The sequence below is a fragment of the Ochotona curzoniae genome, unplaced genomic scaffold (assembly GCF_017591425.1).
Source record: "Ochotona curzoniae isolate NIBS_2020 unplaced genomic scaffold, NIBS_Ocur_1.0 scaffold_2476, whole genome shotgun sequence".
Taxonomy (NCBI): Eukaryota; Metazoa; Chordata; class Mammalia; order Lagomorpha; family Ochotonidae; genus Ochotona; species Ochotona curzoniae.
The window spans coordinates 16,055,396-16,075,378 of NW_024467095.1; the positions used below are offsets into that span (position 1 = coordinate 16,055,396).

The 19,983-nt window shown below is 48.6% G+C and overlaps 1 protein-coding gene across 1 annotated transcript in view; it reads right to left on the reverse strand.

The window, feature by feature from the left end:
* Positions 1–19,983, reverse strand: part of TBXAS1 (thromboxane A synthase 1) — a 147,368-nt gene that overhangs the window by 30,769 nt on the left and 96,616 nt on the right. Inside the window, exons 6-9 of the mRNA XM_041002369.1 lie at positions 17,220–17,308; positions 16,310–16,458; positions 14,740–14,870; positions 10,342–10,656 (exon numbers count right to left, since the gene is read on the reverse strand). Of these exons, the coding sequence (XP_040858303.1) occupies positions 10,342–10,656; positions 14,740–14,870; positions 16,310–16,458; positions 17,220–17,308 (684 nt within the window). The remainder of the gene's footprint in view (positions 1–10,341; positions 10,657–14,739; positions 14,871–16,309; positions 16,459–17,219; positions 17,309–19,983) is intronic.

The window sequence follows — 19,983 nt, forward strand, 5'->3', positions numbered from 1 at the left end:
CCTTCTTAGCCACTCAAGCCAGTTGCACATCAAGTTGAAGTTCTGGCCTGTCGCAAAGGAGGTGAGGAGTTTATCTTCTTCCTTCCAGTCTAATTAAAATGTCTTGGAATCTAAGCCCTTCGCAGAAAGAGCCTGGGTGGCTTTCTAAACCTTCTTGTTCATAACCAGAGGGAAGTTGACTCTCTTCTCATCTCTGTAATAAGGATTCTTTTTACAGGGTGTCTGTTTTATGCACCCTACAGCTCTGGTCTCAGCTTGGTCCCAGCGGGGGGAAGCCAGTGGAGTTTAATTACATTCTTCCTATAGGGAACATTCGAGAAAAGAGGCTTTGAAAAACAACTTATGCTACCAAAAGGAAAAAAAAAATAAAAACCCAAATTAAATGAGCGAGACACAGGCATTGCTCTTTGTGTCCTGGAGAGCCAATCTAAATATTTAAATTTTAGAGACAGATTTCTAAATGTTTAACTTCATAAACCGTGCACATTACAATTCACAGGGGAGTCAGGCATCTGGAATACAAATTTGCTTGGACCCGAAGACTGTTCAGGTGATATTTTCTCACATGCCATATTCAGTTATAAAGCATTTTCTAGAACAAAACAGCACGCGCGCGCACACACACACACACACACACACACACACACACACACTCCGTTTACCAAATGTAGTGCTGTCAGCAGTCCTAGGACTGAATAGACTTACCAGAAAACTTAGCAGAGGAGGGGAGAATGGATGTGTGAGCTACAGGAAAAGGTTCTGGAAAGTCTTTTATCTCTGTGGATTTCCTAATTGCCCCTCCTCTCTTGGCTCCATGATGCCTGGTCACTGGCTATCAGTGGCCATGGAAGAAGCCCCTGCAGAGATTACTAATTCGCTGACTTCTAGTTAATGTTCAGATTCTAGGAGCCGAAAGAAGAGAACAGAGGCTGCTAGGGGGGAGTTAGCGAGGCAGGGGCACTAGGTTGTGAGTTCCTCGCTCCTGGAGCCCAGCTGCAGGACCTTCCTCTGTTCCTACAAAGCCTCTGAAGTCCCCGAGGAGCCTCAGGGCGCGGGTCCCCTCCTGTCCATGGCATGACATGGTCTAGGCATGACCTGGGGAGGAGCCCTGTGGGACCCACCTGCAGGATTGCAGGGGCTGCCCATGTGCCATCCACAGGCCCCATTGCTCAGCAATGACCTTGTCTCCCTTACTGAAGTCCATGCCTTCTTCCAGGCTGGAGGAACTCACCATCTGACCCGTGTGCCTGGCTACACTCCCTCACCCCAGCTCACAGGAGTCTCCAGTTAGGAAAGAAGGACTGAACTGCATTCCCTGTGCGTGTAATACCATTTCTCATAAGCCTTGGGCTGGGACTCAAGACGCACTGGTGACCCCAACACTGGAGGCTCCTGGCTCTTGAGGGGCTTGCAGGCTGATGGGGAGTTGATTCTCTCATCTATGCTGAGTAGTAGAGAGTTATTAAATAAAGGATAGTGAATCAAAATGAAGGTGGACCCTCCTCATGCGGAAATTGTAAACCTAGTCATGACTGATAGACAAGGTGTTTGTAGGGAGTGGGAGTCTTAAAATTCCTCCAAGGTGGTTCCATTTTGATGCTCCTTGAGCCACTGGTGTAAAGTAACTGGGCGATTGAACTGGGTGAAGGGTTGATGCAGAAATTCATCACAGTGATTAAGACTGTGCTTAGGACACCCATTTGCCATACCAGAGGGCCTGGGTTCAAGTCTCTGCTCAGCTGCCCACATACAGCTTTCTAATGGTCACCTTGGGTGGCAGCAGATGATGGCTCAAGTACTTGGATCTCTGCCACCCACCTTGGAGACTTCTAGTTTCAGAATGGCCCAGCCCTGTTGTGGGCATGTGGAGAATGAGTCAGTGAACGGAAGGTCTATTTCTCCTTCTAAATTAAAAAAAAAAGTAGGGTTGTTGTGTGTAGTGTGTCAGGTTAAGCCTCCAACGCCTGCATTCCATATGGGTGCTGGTTTGAATCCTGTCTATTTCACTTCCAATTCAACTCCCTGTTAATGCACTTGGGAAGATGGCAGAGAATGGCCTAAGTGCTTGTGCTCTGCACCCGTAAGAGACCCTGGAAGAAGTTCCTGGTTCCTGGCTTTGGATTGGCTCAGCTCTGGCCATTGCAGTCATTTGGGGGAGTGAACCAGCAGATGGAAGCCCTCTCTCTATCTCTCTGCTATTATGCCTTTCAAATAAGTGCAAAATAAATCTTTGAAAAAAGAATGGAGGGAAGATTTTTAGAAATGCATGTGTTCATTCTTTTATCTCAAGAACTAACTATTGCGGATAAAACCCATTGTTCTAATGCTTTAAAAACTCATAATGTAGCCAATTAAATAAATGAGCCATTCAGCCCTGAACCCAGCTCAATGTCAGCTGGTGCAACAGGACCCTGAACTTTACCTGTGGAGATAATTTTCCCACGTTTATTTTTAATCCTCACTTTTTTGACTTGACACCAACCCCACTAACTTATTTTCTTAATGAAATCTGGATTCTCCAAGGGCCAGACAGGGAACATCATACAGCCTGGCTGACCGCAGGAAAGGACCCGTGACCATGCTGGTTGGGATGGGCTGTCTCCAGGAGGAACATCTCTGCATAGGTGGCCTCTGCCTCTTCTTGGCAAGGGCTCGAGGGTGAGTAGGGCAGAGCATTCATTGCTGGAATGTCCAAGTGCTGAAGAACTCCACTTGATGAAGCCAGGTGTTCCAGGGAAAGCACTTGCCACTCAGTCCTTGCTGCTTGCCAACCTGAATCCCACTTTGCCGCCTTGCTGTGTGCAAGCACTGCCTCTCATGTGGGCTGTGGGCAGGAAGGTGGAGTGGGGAAGATTCTATGTCTCTCTGGATCTGGGCTATGGAGCCAGAAGAAGATGGGGGGGGGGGAAGCTGGTTAGATGGTGCTTTACACATTGACGGGGGAAACAGAGAAGGGGGAGAAGGGCAAGGAAGAGCTAGGGGACTGTGACGGCTGTGTGTGTGTGTGTGCTATGGATGGCACAAATCTGACTAATGCAGCTGCTGGGCTGGTGCTCCTGGGAGCAGCCCACTGGTGGATGTCACTGTGACCCAGGCTTTGCAAGTCTCCAGGAGAGGAGGAAGTGTTTGGAGCATGGTAGTGGCAAAGGCATGACTCTGCTGATCCCTGAGAAACAAGGGCTAGCCTCCCCACAGTGGGAAGAAAGTGGGGTTGTGAAGAAAAACTCAGGGCTGTGTCATCTGGCCTAGACCGATAGTTTTTCTGTTTTGGCAAACCTTGGGTTCTCCACTCATGGGGGCCAGAAGAACCTAACATCCCATCTTCCTTGTAGGAGCTGGATGTGTGGCTGTGGTAGCCATTGATCATAATTCCTGAGGCAGAGTTCCAGGCATGCACCCAGAGAGGCCCCTGGACGAAGGTCATGAAGGATTCTGGGCCCTCATAGCAGTTGCCGGGGTGAAAGGCACATGTCTACTTCCCTAGATTGGATGCTTGCCAAGAAGAGGGCAGGAAGTGGGATGTCTCCAAGGTGTTTCCACTGAAGCCCCTGACCCTTCTGTGGAAATAGGGCTGATTTTGTTTTTGGCCGCTCAAAAGATGGCAGCGGGGGAAGTGCCCTTTGCCCATAATGCTTTGGCATTGCCAGTCAGACGGCCTCTGGAGCCAGATACTATATATATCAAGGCTCACTTGTGCAGCTTAAGGGTCAGACAGAGCCCCTCACTATAGGGGCTTGTTGGGGGGCTCCCATTGGGTGCCGTAGGCCCCTAGTCTGCACATGTATCTGAGGGAAGACTTGGTCACCATTCATCTTCATCTGCTTGGAAAATGACTTGAATTCAACTCAGAAGCGCCCCCTAGCCTCTTCACCATGGAGAAGATTGAGCAAGGCAAGAGGATTTTAGGATTCAGTTAGAAGGATCTACATATTGCTGGTGTGTGCCGGGATTGGCTAATTCTTACATTCACTCTGTTTCCCACTCAATAAACTGAGGGCATCATTACTGGAATTATCTTGAAGCCACGACAACTCATTAGAAAAAGGCAAATTGTTTCAAAACATTGGTGCTTTAACTATCACTGGGAATTCCAACTGAGAGTACTTCAAAAGTTTGCAGAAGAGTCAACTAAAACTCTGTACATCGTGTAGCAGTCAAGACACTGTGGTGTGGCTGCAATCACACTGGAGTCTTTGAGTTCATAGTAAAGACTCAGCTCGGCTTGTGATCCAGCTCCCTGCTAATGTGCACCTATGATGCAGAAGCTGACAGTGAAAGTACCTGGTTTCCAGCCACCCAAATGGGAAACCTGAACTGAGTTCCTAGCTCATGCCTTTGGCCAGCTCCAGCCCCAGTCCCAGCTGTCTGGGGCATCTGGGGAGTGAAGTAGCCTTTAGTACTCTAACAACAAAAAAAGTTGGTTTTGCTTCAAGTAGTTTTGAAATACATACCTAGTTTGCTTGTAATATGTATTGTCCATGCATTTTTTGAAGATCCCTCACATGTCACAACAGAGAGAGAGAAAACCCTCAAACTTGTGATTGAGAACCTAGCTTCTCGCAGCGTAGGCCACAGGCCAGCATCATAAGTCTCACGCAGGAGTTGGTTAGAAACACCCACCCCAGGCCATTGCTCTTCAGATTCTCCCCCAGACCTTGCTGCTTTGTGTCATTGAATCAGAATCTGCAGGGATTTTTAATGTATTGTAAATTATTTATCTGAAAGGCGCGCGCGCACACACACACACACACACACACACACACACACACGGAGAGAGGTCTCCCACCTGCTGCTTCAGTCCGGAAATGTTTACAACAGCCAGGGCCAGCCTGGGTCACAGCTGGAAACAGAGAACTCCACCCAGTCTCTCACGTGGGTGGCGGGGGCTCACATACTTGCGCCATCACCTGTGGCCCACCAGGTGCACATCAGCAGGAAGCTGGAATCAGGAGTGGAGCTGGGACTTGAACCCAGGCACCCTGATGCTGGAGGCTGGTGTCCCAAGCGGCATCTCAACCACGAGGCCAGACACGGGTCTCCAGAACCTGCAGGTTTAATGAGATGCCCAGGGGATCCCTCGGCCTCCCGCCAGCAGCCGGTGCTGCCGACCTTGCCTCTGCTGTCACCTTGCTCCTTCCCACCTTCCCTTGGCTGATATTCCAAGTTGGGCTGTGAATTGTTCTGTTGTCAACTCTCTCCCAGGCCTGGCTGCTTTGTCTTCTGATGTTCCCGTATGGCGTGTGTAACCAAGGGCAGGATCCAGAAGACCCACAAAGCTTGAGTGAAGGAGCTGGTGGGGGGCAGTGGGCTAGCAGCCGCCTGTGGCCCTGGCAGCCCTGGGCAAAGGGGAGAAAACCCGCCCTCCCTAGGGAGCAGAACCCATGTTTAGTGTTTTACTTGATTTCAACGTTGGCTCTGCCCACTCCCTGTGTCAAGACTGACCCTGTGTGGGATCCCGAATGAGAGAATTTTCTTTTTTCTCCAGAGTGAGGATGAATTTGGTTAAGCTATTCATATATTTTCCACCCAGGCCTCCCCCTGCAACAAAGAACATGTATTTATGAAATAGCTGGCTGGGGGTAAAATGGCTTTTATTTTTTTTTTTGTAGCCACAGAACGTGTATTTTTTCCTCTGAGCTTCTCTAGCTGCTTTAAAGAACAAATCCCCACCCTTGCTCACATTAGCAGCATGAGCTAATCAGCTGAAATAACCAGCACGGAATGTTCTTTTATCCTTAAGAGAAAAAGAGAGAGTAAGTTGTATTTTAATTAGATATTTATAATGGCTACAAAGCAGCTCTTCAAGAGAAGTTTTTAAAAATTTGGCCTGCCTTCTAAGGCATAACTGTGTTCAAATTATCCTAAAGAGAGGTCGTATATCAATCTGATCCAGTTTGTGATAAATTTACAACTGGGTTTCGCACAGCAGATTTATAACAACAATTAAGCAGAAGGAAAATGGGTCATAAATTTTGGCTGGCACAGTCCGGCACCAAAGGGAAGAAAAGAGAATGGTTTGGCCAGATCAAAAGTCAATAATTTCAACATGGAGTGCTAAAGCTATGGCAAAAACAATTTAGATGGAAAGTAGTTGGCCTTTTTTCCACTCATTTTTTTTCAAAGTCGTATATTGGAGAATACAATGAAGTACCCGGAAGACAAAGGTCTTATTAAAAAGCTGGTGTGCATGTGTATGTGTATGTGTGTATTTAATTTTACAGATGGTATGAACAGTACAAACCTTTCCCTATTCCACTGCTATTGGATTTAATGAATGCACCTTCTCTTCTACGGACCAATGCAACACAGGGAAACAGAGTGGTCCAAGATACTGGGGCCCTGAATGTTTGTCCCTGAGAATTCATGTGTTGCAAACTGATCCCCAAATTTGTACACTGAGGGCATTTACAAACAAGGTCTTTGGAGGTTATCAGGGTCAGCTAAGGTCCAAGCCAATCAGAGCAGTCCATTCCCTCTGCTCTGCGATTGCCTAGAGAGCAGGTGCATGTTCGAGATATGGTGAGATTTTGGCTGAGACTTCCAGGAAAGAAACTCTTATTTCTCCATGATGGACTTTAACCTGTTCTCTACTATTCCATCTTCAGCCTCTGAAGAAATAACAGGGGTTTGAAGAAAACATCTCAGCGCAAGCACCATCCCCCCAAGGAACATTATTCTTCCCGTTCCTAGGCACCTACAGGGTGTCCCCACAGAGCCACTCACAGAGATGAGGCAGCTCCCAAGCCTCACCTTCTATTCTCTAAGATTGTCCACTTACACAGCAGGATTGCTAATCTGCTCTCTGTCTGAGCCAAGGAAAAATAATTGGAGAGAGATGGCAGTGTGGGGATTGGGGACAGTGAATGAGCAGGCCCCACTGGTGTGGCCAACACATGTGTCTTCCGTGGATCCTGTGGACAACATGGGAGTCATCGATGCTCAAGCCACTTGTTAGTAACTTGCTCAAGATAGTTGACTACCAGAAGGAGATTCCAGAACCAAGGACCCAGGGGCAGGGGATGGCAGTGGGAGCTGCCTGGCAGGCCACTGCACAAAGAATATGTCCCAAGTCTGAAGATTTCCTGCATCTGTTTAGAGCACATTTAAAAGAAATCATCAGGGACAACACAAGGCCATTTGCTGATACACCTCGCTTAGCTCACACTGCTCAAAGTACTGGTTACACTGCTTCCAGAAGACCATAAGGAGAGATGCTCCTGGAGCTGAGGGTCAGCAAGAGCAACAGCCTGGGTCCAGAGAGAGGGCCCCTGCCCCAAGCCGAACTCTTTGGGGTTTGCAGTTCTAAGGTCCCTGTCCTCAGCAGGGGTACTGACCAATGCCATGCATACTTCCTTTTGTCTTCTTGTTGGAGAGTTGTAGCTCTCATCAAATCCTCAGTGACATCATTTTCCCCAAGAGACTTTGTGTTTCCTTTTATCACTCACGTGTTGGTTACTCAGTGGCACATGGTGCTATAATTTGTTGTTGATGTTGTTGTTGTTGTGGCTGTTCTAACTCATACCAGTTGTTGACCTTGTTTTATGGCTTCTCGATTATGGAACTATATAGTGATGGAGTAGTGGGGTCTATTATATGTGGATGTGGGGGCATAATGGAACACGCATCCCTGCTTCCAGACGAAAGATGGATTCCCAATGAAACTGTTGGACATGTGTAGACAATGTGATACTGGACTGTCTGACATTGTCTGTGCAAACAATGTTGGGGTGCACTTAGATAAGAGACTGACAGAATTATGATTTCCTATGAAAGACTATGCCATTGTAGTAAAATGGGAAAATCTGTCAGGGGTAGGGGTTTGGGGGGAAATCCCAGCCTAACAAAATTGTACCACATAATTCAAAATTCAAAATAAAAATGTATTAAAAAAAAAAAAAACAGTGCCTGGGAGAAGATGCTTGAGTCCTGTGATGGACTCCGGGGGTTGGATGCTGTAGTTCTGAACTCCAGCTTCCCTCCAGTGCAATCCCTGGGAAGCAGGCATGATGGCTTCTATGACATGCCTCCTGCCACGTTCATGGGAGACTTGAGTTGAGTTTCTTACTCTCAGTTTATCCCAACTGAGAGTTGTTGCAGGCATTGGGGGACCTAATCAGTGAATGGAGAGAAGGCTCTGGTTTAGCATCACAATCAGGTCGGGGGTAAGAGGCCGTATGCGTGAAGGCCTTGAATGGAAAGTCACCATGTCCTCCTGGTGAATCAACACAACCAGGTGTGGTGGAGGACATGGCTTGTGGGACTGACTTCGAGAGCCCTGTAACTTTCTAAATGACACCAACCATGCTGGCTGGGTTATTAGCTGCTTTCTATTGCCCTGAAGTGTTGCACTTGGAAGGGAGGTGCTGTGGAAGAGACCCAAGTGTTTTTCGGTTGGCAGTTACAGCCCCTGAAGCTGAGGCACCTGACTTACTTCTCTCAGAGCCTAGGGCTCCTAACCAAGCCTCTTGCTGGCCACACCCCACCCTGATGCCTCCCAGGCACTCACCTGCACTCTACTCTGGCTTATTTGAGACCAGGGAGCTGAACTTCCCTCTACTGCCCTCCTGAGCTAGCACCCTGCACCTCCCTTGAGAAATCACCCTCCCAAATCATGTGACTTGACTACAATTGACTCCTGGCTCTGACTGGTGTCAGCCCAAAGGTCGCCAATTCCCTCCCTAAGAGCAGGCAGTGCCCCCCAAGCTTTCCAATCAGAGTGATCCTTATGGTGCTTACTGGGGGGTTTTAGAACACGGCCGCGCCCTCCTCCACAGCTGAGTCACCCAGAAGTGTACAATCCCAGACTTTCTGGGAAGACTACAGGGCAATCATGGGCCTGAGAACGGGGCTGGCATAAGGACACACAGCTGGGACAGAAAGCAGGAAGTGAGTGCCTCTTTGAGGCCTAGATTTGCCTCCTGTTTGTGCCTGAGCTGCTATCTGTAATAATGAATGTGAATTGATAGTTTTTTGTTTGTGATTTTTTTTTCCCTTAAAGCCATATGGGTTGGAGTTTTGTTACCTACAACCAATTGAAGCCAGTTCCCCCATTTCTCTTACATACATGTATCCCAGTGATTTGTGGTCCCAACCCCCACTCCAATTTAAAAACAAACCAGAAGCAGTGACCTATGAGGCAAGAGAAGTTAGGTGGTGTGACTATTTGGGTTCATGGTTCATTGAGACTCCATGCTCAAAGTATATTGATTAATAGTTCAATGTCAATCCAGAGGGAAGCCCTGTCCTGTTCAACATTTTATCAATGACTTGAGTAAAACAGGAGACATACTTGGCAAGTCTCAGATGACACAAAGCTGGGGGAGCTGCTAATATGACAGATGGCAGAATCAAGATTCAAAATTATTTTGACTGACTTAAACAGTAATAAAGATAAATAGAAACCCCTGCATCTAGGCTCAAACAATCAGTTGTATCAGCAGAGGGTGCAAGGGACTTGGCTTGGCGATTGTCGTAACAACATAGAACTTGGAAGTTGACCACAAAATCACATTGAATCACAAGCTGAGGCTGTAATACGGTTAATGCAATTTTCAAATAGTTAAAAAGTGCGACAGAGAAGAAAGACGTGTCTGCTTCTACTATCTCAGTAGGATGGGGAAATGGAATTTTCTGGCAAGTAGCTTTCAGCTTATAGTATCAAAAACTTTTCTAGTAGTTCCAACAACAAACAGGCTACCTGCCAAAGCTGCAAATCCAACACTAATTCCATCTGAAAGTCACAGAGAGGATTCTGTTGTGGTCAACTTGCCTTTACAGCCCAGAATTGAACAATGATCCTCCAAAATAACCCACAGTTCAAAGCAACACACACATACACATCCAGCCCAGACTGTAAGTCCTCTGGGAAGGACCTTACCTAGAAGGATTAACTAGGACCTGCACTTGGCACTGATGGTCCCATAGTTCCTTCTTCCCTGAGTGGGTCTCGTCCCCGGCACAGCCACTCTTCCTTGCCAGGGCAGCTTGGGTGGTGCCTATGTGCAGCTCCAGGTCTTGGCTCTATTTTGTTTGGCTCATCCCTGCCTCTCCACAGGGATGGCTCTCTGTCCCTTCCCAGCCAATGTCCACAGACCCTGCCTCTTTCCTTGAGTCAGATGTAGATCCTGGGACTGCCCCAGGTAATGAAGGCTTGTGCCCAATTTGTCTTTTCTCTGAGCACATGGGAGTTTACTTATTAAGAGAGAGAGAGAGAGAAGCAATCTCGCCATTGTACCTTACAAGCTTACACTATGACTGTGGGTAAGTTTTCAAGAGTAAGCTTCCCTTCCGTGAACCCAGGGTCCCTCGTGCTGTGGCTGACACATGGACACACATACTCACATGCTTCTCCATGAAAAGGTCCACCTCTCGCAGAAGCTTGTCTTGGCAGTCAGGGTTGGTGGCCAGCAGGTAGGTGGCAAAAGAGAGCGTGTTGGTGATGATCTCGTAGCCAGCGATGAGGAAGATAAAGGCCTGGCCCACAATCTCATCTTCAGTCAAGGGCTTGGACAGGGCTCTGGGTGAGTGCTGCCGGCAGGGAGCTTTGGGGCACTCGGTGGAGGAGAGGACTGGGCTGACCATGTCGAAGTTCTCCACATTTGCAGAGCTGGCAGAATGTTGGGCCTCCAGGATCAGCTGAAGGAAGTCTCCCCGCCTCTAGGGACAAAGAAGAGATGCACATTTGGGCTTGGAGAGGTCAAGGTTTTTTTAAATCTTTTTAATTTCTATTTTTTTTCAAGATTTATTTATTTTTATTGGAAAATCAGATATTCAGAGAGGAGAGACAGAGAAGATCTTCCATCTGCTGATTCACTCCCCAAGAGGCCACAATGGCTAGAGCTGAGCCAATCCAAAGCCAGTAGCCAGCAGCCTCTTTCAGGTCTCCCATGTGAGTGCAGAGTCCCAAGTCTTTGGGCTGTTCTCAACTGCTTTCCCAGGTCACAAGCAAGGAATCGGATGGGAAGCGGGGCCACCAGGACACATATGGGATCCTGGCACATACAAGGTGAGGACTTAGCCACTAGGGTCCAAGAGGAGAGGTTTTGTGGAGAACAGGAAAACCGGGTTGGTCAGAGGGAATAGCCTTCAAAAAGCTCAGTGGGAGTAAGGAGCTTCGTTGCTGGGTTAGCTGAGATGACAATCCCTTAAATGTCCCTCCAGGCGGGCGGAACCTTTATTCTGCCCAGGGTTATCTGGAGATGTCATGGGCCGTACATAATTCTCAACTTGAAAATGAGCCTGTTATAAATTTGCTGAATTTCGAGTCCTGCCTGCAGTTGCCTTGGCAGGGCCAGAACAAACGTTTTCCTGGGGCTCCCACGGTGTAAGGGCCAGACATTGCCCGCACCTGGTCTGGTATGTCGCAGAGCTCCGATAGGGATGCTGCCATTAGAGGCGTTGTGGCCTTTCTACATAGGCTGGTTTGGAAAGGGCGGAGCCACCTGGTTAGAAAAGCCTAGCTGCACAGCAGTGTGCACAGTGGGATCTCAATCTTGTACAGACACTAAATGCATACTCCAGCATCCTGCGTGTCTGTCTCTGTAAAGAAAATGCGGAGCAACCTCCATGCCCAGCAGTTCCTCGGGAGCTCAAGGAGGTGGGAAAACCAAGTGGAGGAGTAGGGAGAGACTTCCGTTTTTTACCTCTTTCTATGTCTTTGTCCTGTTGGTTGATTTTCTAACAGTAAAATAACAACGACAATAACAACAACAACAACAAAAATCATGTGGATTCCCATCACAGCAGCTGACCCATTGTACGCACAGTGCAGGTCTTCCGTTTTTTTCTCCACAATGCAATGACATCAGGAATGGCAGGGTAGAGGGGAGGGGAACGGAGGGGAGGGGAGGGAAAGGGAGGGGAGGGGAGGGGAGGGGCTGGCTTGGGTGATGCCTGTCTTCCCAGTCCCCAGACTGTGCTGGGTTTCTTATCCACCTGCTTGCTTCCCCTGTAAACCCTTTCCCCATGGAAGTGATTAGAGCTTTCATACCGTGTCCCCTACCTTCCTTATCAGTCATTTGCATATTCTTTATGTTTCTCCTGCCACTAATTGGAACAATGAGAGGGTTTACACATTGCTTTAGCTTTATCTAAGTGTATTCCTGGCACAGCCCTTCTTTGAAATGCTTTTTAATGTGCTGAATGACAACCAATATGTTGTTCTTTCCTGGAGGTTGGAAAGACTGACAAAGGCGAGTAGCAGAACCTCCAGCAGCTGTAATTCAAGGTACTTTCCTCGTTACAGCATTTCCTCCATGCACTGCCTTCCAGATTTCAATGGCATTAATAATCTATGCCCTATACACGTGCACTTAATTCTGTCTTTTAAGATTGTTGCCATCTCATGTGTGGTTGCTTTTTCTGTTCCATAATATTATAAATAAGCACATTAAGGGCCAACCCTCCCCCTGACCTGTGCCAAATACATGTACAGTCTGTAATTTAATAATTCCACACATGCAAATGTAAAGTGATAAACGCATTTTGAGGAAGGATGCGTTGGGTCAATGAGGACTGTGAACTGGTTCTAGCAGGAATTTTGGCCCCTGAGCCCTTTTATTGCAGCTCCAGCATCTCCTAGCCCACTACCTTGGAAGGCATCCTTGGCTGAGCTCCTGGAGAGGCTTGAGGCTAAGTCAGTGGCACTCACACACCTTGAGGTTGAGGAGACAAGGCTGAAACAGCTGAGGAAGGTCAACATCTGGGGGCTGCTGTCGCCTCTGCTAACCCTACTCTTATGGGCAGAGAGAGGTGATGTGGGAGAAACCATGCCTGCCATCTCAGCTCAGGGATGCTGGCTCTGCATCCCAGCGCTTGCTCTGACCTCCCTGGTAGGTGGTCTGTTTGAAACTCCCCAGGGGCTGTGATACCACTGCGGACCCCAAGCCTTGGCTGTGGCTTTACCGGGGTGCTATAGGAGCATTGACAAAAGGGGTGGATACAGCTGCGTCCACACCACAGCTTTTTCCAGAGGCCCAGCTGCAGCTGGCATCCTTTCCTGGTCCCACGACTCAGACAAGCCGCCACAAGGCCGCTGGCATCCTGTTGAGCTCTGTCCTGACCCCCAGCTACGGACACCGGGGAGGGCTCCCTCCAGGGGCACGTGATCGCACAGATGGGCTGCTTTTATTTGCACGGAGGCTGTTTGAACGCTGCCCATTTAGGACTGAAGCAGGGCAGGGGGATGGTGTTCTCCAAGAAAAATATGCACCCTGATCGATGTAGGTGTCTAATCCCCTCACTGGCTAGAGCTTAGGAAAATATTTACCTTTTAACATCTGTGCTGCATTTTCATTGCACAAACACACATCTGCTTGATGGAATGTCTATCGAGTTCAGATGGTTTTACCGCTAGCTTTCTTAGTAACTGTATAGCTCTGTCCTGACATGGGCCGTCCTGGATTTGCGGTCTGGAGGTTTTTCTCAGATCAACTCATTGTTGGAAACAAATAGCTCTCGTGTTTCATGCAAGGAAGGCTCTAGGCAATCCCAGTAATTGGATCTTTAATAACCTCTCACCCCTCTTCGTAAGTCATTCAGTGCAACGGGTTTTTTTTCGCATTTTCAGCCTGGTTCTGTAGCCAGCAGGTTAGGGCTGCATGTGTGAGACAAAGCTTTCAGAGGGCTGCCCTTTGCAGCCATACGGAGGTTTGAAAAATGGGTCTTCTTTTGCACCCCCACTCTAGGCTCTATGCCCCCCCACCACTTTCTTCAGAGAAGCACGAACCAGAGACAGGTGAAGTAGGCAGCTGACTGGTTGTTTCCACACCTCCAAGGGCATGATGGCCGTGTTCAAGGTGGGCCAAGGGGCCAAGCACTCCTGCCTAGCTGACAGGTGTGACTGCAGGATATGCAGCTGGGAGGGACAAAATTGCTACCCAAGGCTGCTCAGGGCAGATGGACCCCGATTTCATTCTTGGCCCAAGTGGGGCCTCGGGAGTTGCTCGGAGCCACCCAGCCTCAGAGAAAGCCCTCTGAAAGCTGCAGCCTGCCTTTCATTTTAAGCAACTTTCTGTAGAGCAACGAGGTCCTTCCAGAGCATCATTCACAATGGATGTTTGTCTCTGATACTGAAATGATCTTCCTTCCCATACCAAGATCCTGTTTCTATGCTCAGCCAAGTTCAACTGACAAAAATTGACTTGCCTGGGTGCTAAGCCGAGTGCAGGTCTCCAGGGAAGAATGGCGGCTCTAGGTGTCAGACGAAGCCTTCGAAAGGGGACCTGGCAGCCCTCAACTTGGGATTGTGTAGCAACAAACCTCTGTCCAGAGAGGGAGTGGGAGATAGAGTGACAGGTGCCTGCACTTCTTTCTAATAGTTATGCTGCTCGTGCTGTAAAATCGTGCCTCACTCTTTTTTCATAGAAGGAATATGCTCATGAAAATTGCATGTGGGTACATTTACCTAGAAGATTCTTTGCAGCCGCTGTAACCTGTGCTTGGGGGGATACTTAAACCAGAAAGGCAGTTTTGGGGGCCAACTTGCTCTTGTCAGAAGAGAGACCCACGGCTCTGGGCTTCTTCCCCACTCCTGTCCCTCCCCAGCATCCCTCTCCTTTCTCTGTCTCATTTGACCTTCCTCGACCTTTCGTTTTTCCCTCTACCGTTCTGAGTGGTTGAGTGCTAGAGGCCAGAGTGGTGTGATGTGTGCAGTTGGGAGAGAAGAGGAAAGAAAAGAGAGAGCAGGCCCAAATGAGGCTCCACTCCATTTCGAAGCTGTGTCCTATTAAAATACGTTACCTCTTCAGCTGCCCGCTGCTCCCGCAAGGCAATCACACTCCTAATGAGTTTGTTAAAGAAGCCATTCAGTTCATCTCGGTTCTTATTGGGCAAAATCCGGGCCAGTGGGACCATTATGGAGGGAAACGATACTTGAAAGAGAAAAACAAAAGCGGCATTGAAAAGGAAGAATAGTCAACCAGGGCTACGAGCTGCCTGTTACCAGGAAGCCAAGGCTGGCCTGAAACCAGAGATGTTTCGGAGGCATGCCCCCTCCTTCCCCTTGCCCTGCCAGAGGAGACCCTGCTCCCTCACCCCCACCCCACCCAGGGGCGTACATCTCATGCTCTCTCTGTACTCCTCCAGCTGCCTTGCACATAAGAAGCACTCAGTAAAAAATGCTTGTGGGCCACAAGAGGTCAAAGTCATCCTTCAATGCTTTGGGTCTGAGGTCCCAGGTCTTGGGTCTCATCATAACAGGACAGAGTACAGGCCCCTTGTCCTGTCTCAGCAAGAAGTAGAAGATGCCTATAGCTTCTGGTTATTTGTGTTTGTGCCCTCTGGAATCTTCTGGAGGAGACCCCTTGCCTCATCCCTTAGGGCTGTGCTCTAGCCGCTGATAAGGATGCTGGCCCTGTCTACTGTGAACGCCTCCTTCGCTATGCTCTGGGCAGCCTGGACCCTTTCCTGTGTCCTGCGGAAGAGGGCTGGGAATTCTGAATACCTCCAGGAGACAGGTGCTGGGCCCCGGAGCCTGGGGGCTGGCTGCAGAGGAGCTGGCTCCCATTTTGTTTCTAGTCTTCATGGTGGTGGGGCTGATGTGAGCAGCTGGGGTCTCTCAGGAGGCCTCCCACTGCACAGGCCCTGGCCTGAACAGCCTCTCTGGGGCTGGCGGGGGAGGGAGGGCGGCAAGGGGGCGGGGGGAAAGGGGTCAGGGAAGAAGCTGTTGGATGGCTTCCACCACTGCAGTGTGGAGTCCTTAGGGTGACAGGGGCTCCCACTGAAGTTGGTTCAGATATGGGAATAAAGTTGGCCAAGGCATGGGCAGAATCCATCAGCCCAGCAGAACACAAATCACCGCATTAATCACCAGTAACATCATCACCAAGCCTGCAACGCAGCCATAGACATAAGACAACACCGGAATGGGACAGAGGGCAAAATCCCACTTCTAAAGCAGAGAACAGAATCAAGGACTCAGCTCTGTAGCATTAGGTCATCTTGTCGTTTCCCTGCTATGTTGGCTTTTAGGTTTGCAACACACTGGGTTCCTTTTCTAAAGAGGAGCCTGCTAGATGGGAGAAAAGCACAGGCTTTGAACTCATTCCAGTTTTGGCTCTGACTTTTTGAGCCTCAGTTTGCCCACCTGAGAAGTAGACATAGGACCCTTTGCTGCCTAGAATGAAAGCCCTAGGGGCAGAGCAGTCAGCACAGGGATGTGTGGCTGTCCTCAGTATCCAGAGGCTGGGTCTGCTGAGTGTGTGTTCCAGGAGGGCCGCTCCTCTGCAAGTGACTGTCAGACACACTGGAGTGCCCTTTCCCAGTGGCTGGAGCCAAACCTGCAGCTACCCGTGATGTGCTTGGGACTTACAGATTAAAGCCAGCAGAGGCCGGGGGATGCTGAGCTGAAAGAAGCGTCGGCAATGTTTCACAAAGGGGTCCTCCGGAGCCTCCCACGAATCCACCTGGGTGCCGAAGGCGACGCTAGCAACCACGTCTGTGGTGTAACAGGAGTAGCACCTGCAGGAGACAGCATGTTGGCCTGGGTGGGGAGGGGTGTTGGCACGGGTCCACCCGTGGGACGCTGCTCCTGGCCTCACACAGGGGAAAAGAGGAGCTCCCCTGTAGACTTGAGCAGTGGCAGGGTGAGTCCTTCTGATTGGCTGTGGTGGACTGTGGGAGGAGCATCGCTCGCTCTCACAGCCTCTGGGCTTGGGGAGCCTTCATTAGCTAGATTTCAGCCCAGGACCCAATGTTCCTCCCTGGGGAGGAGGGAAAAGAGGTGACCCAAAGCCCAATTGCTTTGTGCCAAGGCTGTGTGTGGCTCTTCTCAGGCCAGAACCTAATGACCAATTCATATCCATCAAATTGTTGTGGATGGGCGCTGGTAAGGTGGTGTAACAAGCCACAGCATATTAACACCAGCATCCCCTATGGGTACCAGTTCGTGTCCTGCCCAAATGCTTGGGAAAGCAACCAGCTCAAGTGCTTTCGGTTCCTGCTGCCTCCCTGGGAGACTGGGGTCAGCTCCTGGCCCTGGCTCAGCCACAGCTGTTGCAGCATCACGGACATTCGCTGCCTCCTAGCTGGGTCATGCCTTCTAAGCTGAGACACCGCACAAGGCCTGGCCTTTCCCCCTGGGTTCCTATCCTTTCTGATCACAGTATTCTATCCACACTTGTCAGTAGGCAGTAGGTGACTGCCCTGCAGTTCCAAGCAGCAGCAGCAAGCAGCAGCAATTCGAAGCCACCGTCTCTTCTCCTGCCCAGCGGTGTCCTTACCTGCGGACGTCGAAGGCAGCTCCGGAGTCCGCGTGGGGTTGCAGGTGAGCCAGCAGAAGGTGGCAGGCTTGATTGAGGAGGGGCATCATCTGACAGGGAATAACACAGGTGTGACTGGGGCACCCTGCAGGGAGCGCACCTCTCTCCGGCAAAACGGCCATTGTTTCCAGGGCACTTTGCACACAGCTGGGACTGGAGAAGGACTCACATTCACAAATACTGCTAAAATGCAATAGCTGTAAACAACCGTTTTAGCTTCAGCAACATTTTTAATCGTTTTGAAAGCAAAAAAAAAAAAAAAAAAGGAAGAAGAAGAAAGGATTTAAGATAAATATAGTGAGATAATTATGGAAATGATCATTAAGTGCTTAGACACAACTGAGACTCAAGCTCCCTTTCATGACATTTGGTTAACATTAAAGACCAAATAGACCGCGTTCCATATGTTCTATCTCTGGAATTAACCCAAATCCACGCTTGCTTGTTCCAATTATACATTTTCCACTATAAAATCTTGGTATCAAAAGGAACTTCAGGTCATCCATTTCAGCATCTTTACTAACATAGACGTTATTTTATGGCATTTCTAACTGATGGTTATTCACTTGTGCTTCAGCCGTTTAAATGTGCAACATTTAGGATCCCTTGCTTCAAGAGGGCCGCCCTTGTCCCACAATTATGGGGTTTTTATTTAGTTTTGATGACAAACTATTTATGTGGGGAGGTGGTGTTTGGTGCAGGGCTTGAGTCACCTCCAAGGATGCCTGCATCTCATGTTTGAGTGCTTGGCTTGAATCCAGGCTGCTCTGCTTCCCATCCAGCTTCTTGCTAATGTGCACCCAGGGAGACAGCGGGTGAGTCCCTGCTACCTTCGTGGGAGACCCAGGTTCAGTTCCTTGGCTCCCACCTTCAGCCTGATCCAGCCCTGGCTGCTGCAGGCATTTAAGAAAGTAGACTAGCAGATGGAAGTTTTCTTTCTGTCTCTTGCCGGGTGTCACTGCCTTTCAAATAAAAGCTGAAATGAATTTTAAATATTCTTCTGTTGGTGCCTGTGTTGGGCCATGGCTTCTAAGAAGTGTCCGTTTACCTTACTGTCTAGAGAACTCTACCATCTAAGGCTCGTTTCTATGATGAAACTCATGTTCTATATTTCTTCAATTTTTAAATTAAAAAAATTTAAAAGACGTATTTATTAAGAAAGAGCATACGGAGAGAAGTAAGACAGACAGAAAGAGAGGTAGAGACAGAGAGATCCATTATCTGCTGGTTCACTTCTGTGATGGCTGCCTTGGGCCAGGAGGGAGCATCATCAGGATCTGCTACGTGAGTTCTGCTTCCCCCAGGTGTATTAGCAGGGAGCAGGATCAGAAGTGGAGCAGCTTGGACTCAAACAGCTGCTCACATGGGATGCCAGCACTGCAGGGTGTGGTATTACCTACTATGCCATAGCACCAGGCCCCTTCTTTAATTATTTTTAATATGCATAGTCGTGCAAGTTAACCCTCTTCTGTTAAGATCTCATATACCAAAGTAGCTGTTAGATATTTCTGAAGAGTAGTAAAAAAGAAAAACACTGTTTGAAAGGAGAGTCTCTTTAGATCTCCGGCTGGAAGCTTCCTTCATGAAACAAAAGAGATGCCCATAAAATGTGACTTACACACAGTCCTTCAAAGACAGCCCTGGGTCTGAGGAGGACTCCACTCACCCCGAGCGCCAATGGAGGCCCAGACAGTGTGAAAGGAGCTGGGACTGGCTGCCCATCATCGGTGCTGCATGGTTTCAACTAGAATGCCTTGCTGCTGGCTAACGTGATTGTAATTTTCTACTATCCTCTGCCTGCTGTCTGTTGGATGGAATGGATAATCACATTTTTTATTTGGGTTAATGTGATATGAGATGGGACATGTAATATGAAAAATGTTTTAAAAAGCAACCCAGAGCAAGCATGATCAAACGGCGGAGCAGGATCTGGGGGTTGGCCGGTAGCCACCATTTCCGGTTTTCTCCCTTGCATTATACGCAGGCATTTATGGAATGTTTACTGTGACATGAGTTGCATGCAAACAAAAGCTCTCTTTGAGGGACTTGCATAATCTCCATACCATCCACAGACCCCGCCGTTCTTCCCCTAGATTTTCCGACAAGCAGCAACAATGGCAAGTGTAACACACAATACTGCCATCATTCAGCTCTTAGCAAATGACAATACTTCAGTTGTTTCATTTCATCATTTTTTGTAGGGTAATGAGTGGTTTTTATTTTTGCTTTATCCTCAGTTTTTCATAAGGTATATATATTTCATTTCCAAGCAGATAAAATATTAATATTACTAGGTTTTTATTTTGGTTTACAAAACTAATTTATTTCTAGGAATTGCTGTGGACTAAATATATCTCCTCCATCCCCCCAAAAATTCATATTTTGAAGCCATGATACTTAGGGTGGCTGTACTTGGAGATGGGGGCCTCTAAGCAAAGAATTACAGGGAGATGAAATAGGATACAGAAATGACAGGAAGAGACCTCAGAGTGTTTGCTGTCTCAGACTCTTCCCACCTCACAGGCATACAATGACTCAAGTGAGCACCTGGCAAGATGGTGGCCACCTACACAACAGGGCCGACCATCACAACCCAGCTTCCGTCCTCAGAAACCGTGAGAGTCAATGTGTGGTGTTCAAGCTGTGGCAGCCCCCAAGCTGGGACAGGGGATCCAGGCCAACAGCCGGGCCTCTGTTCCTCTCACTTCTCACTCCAACCGGTTGT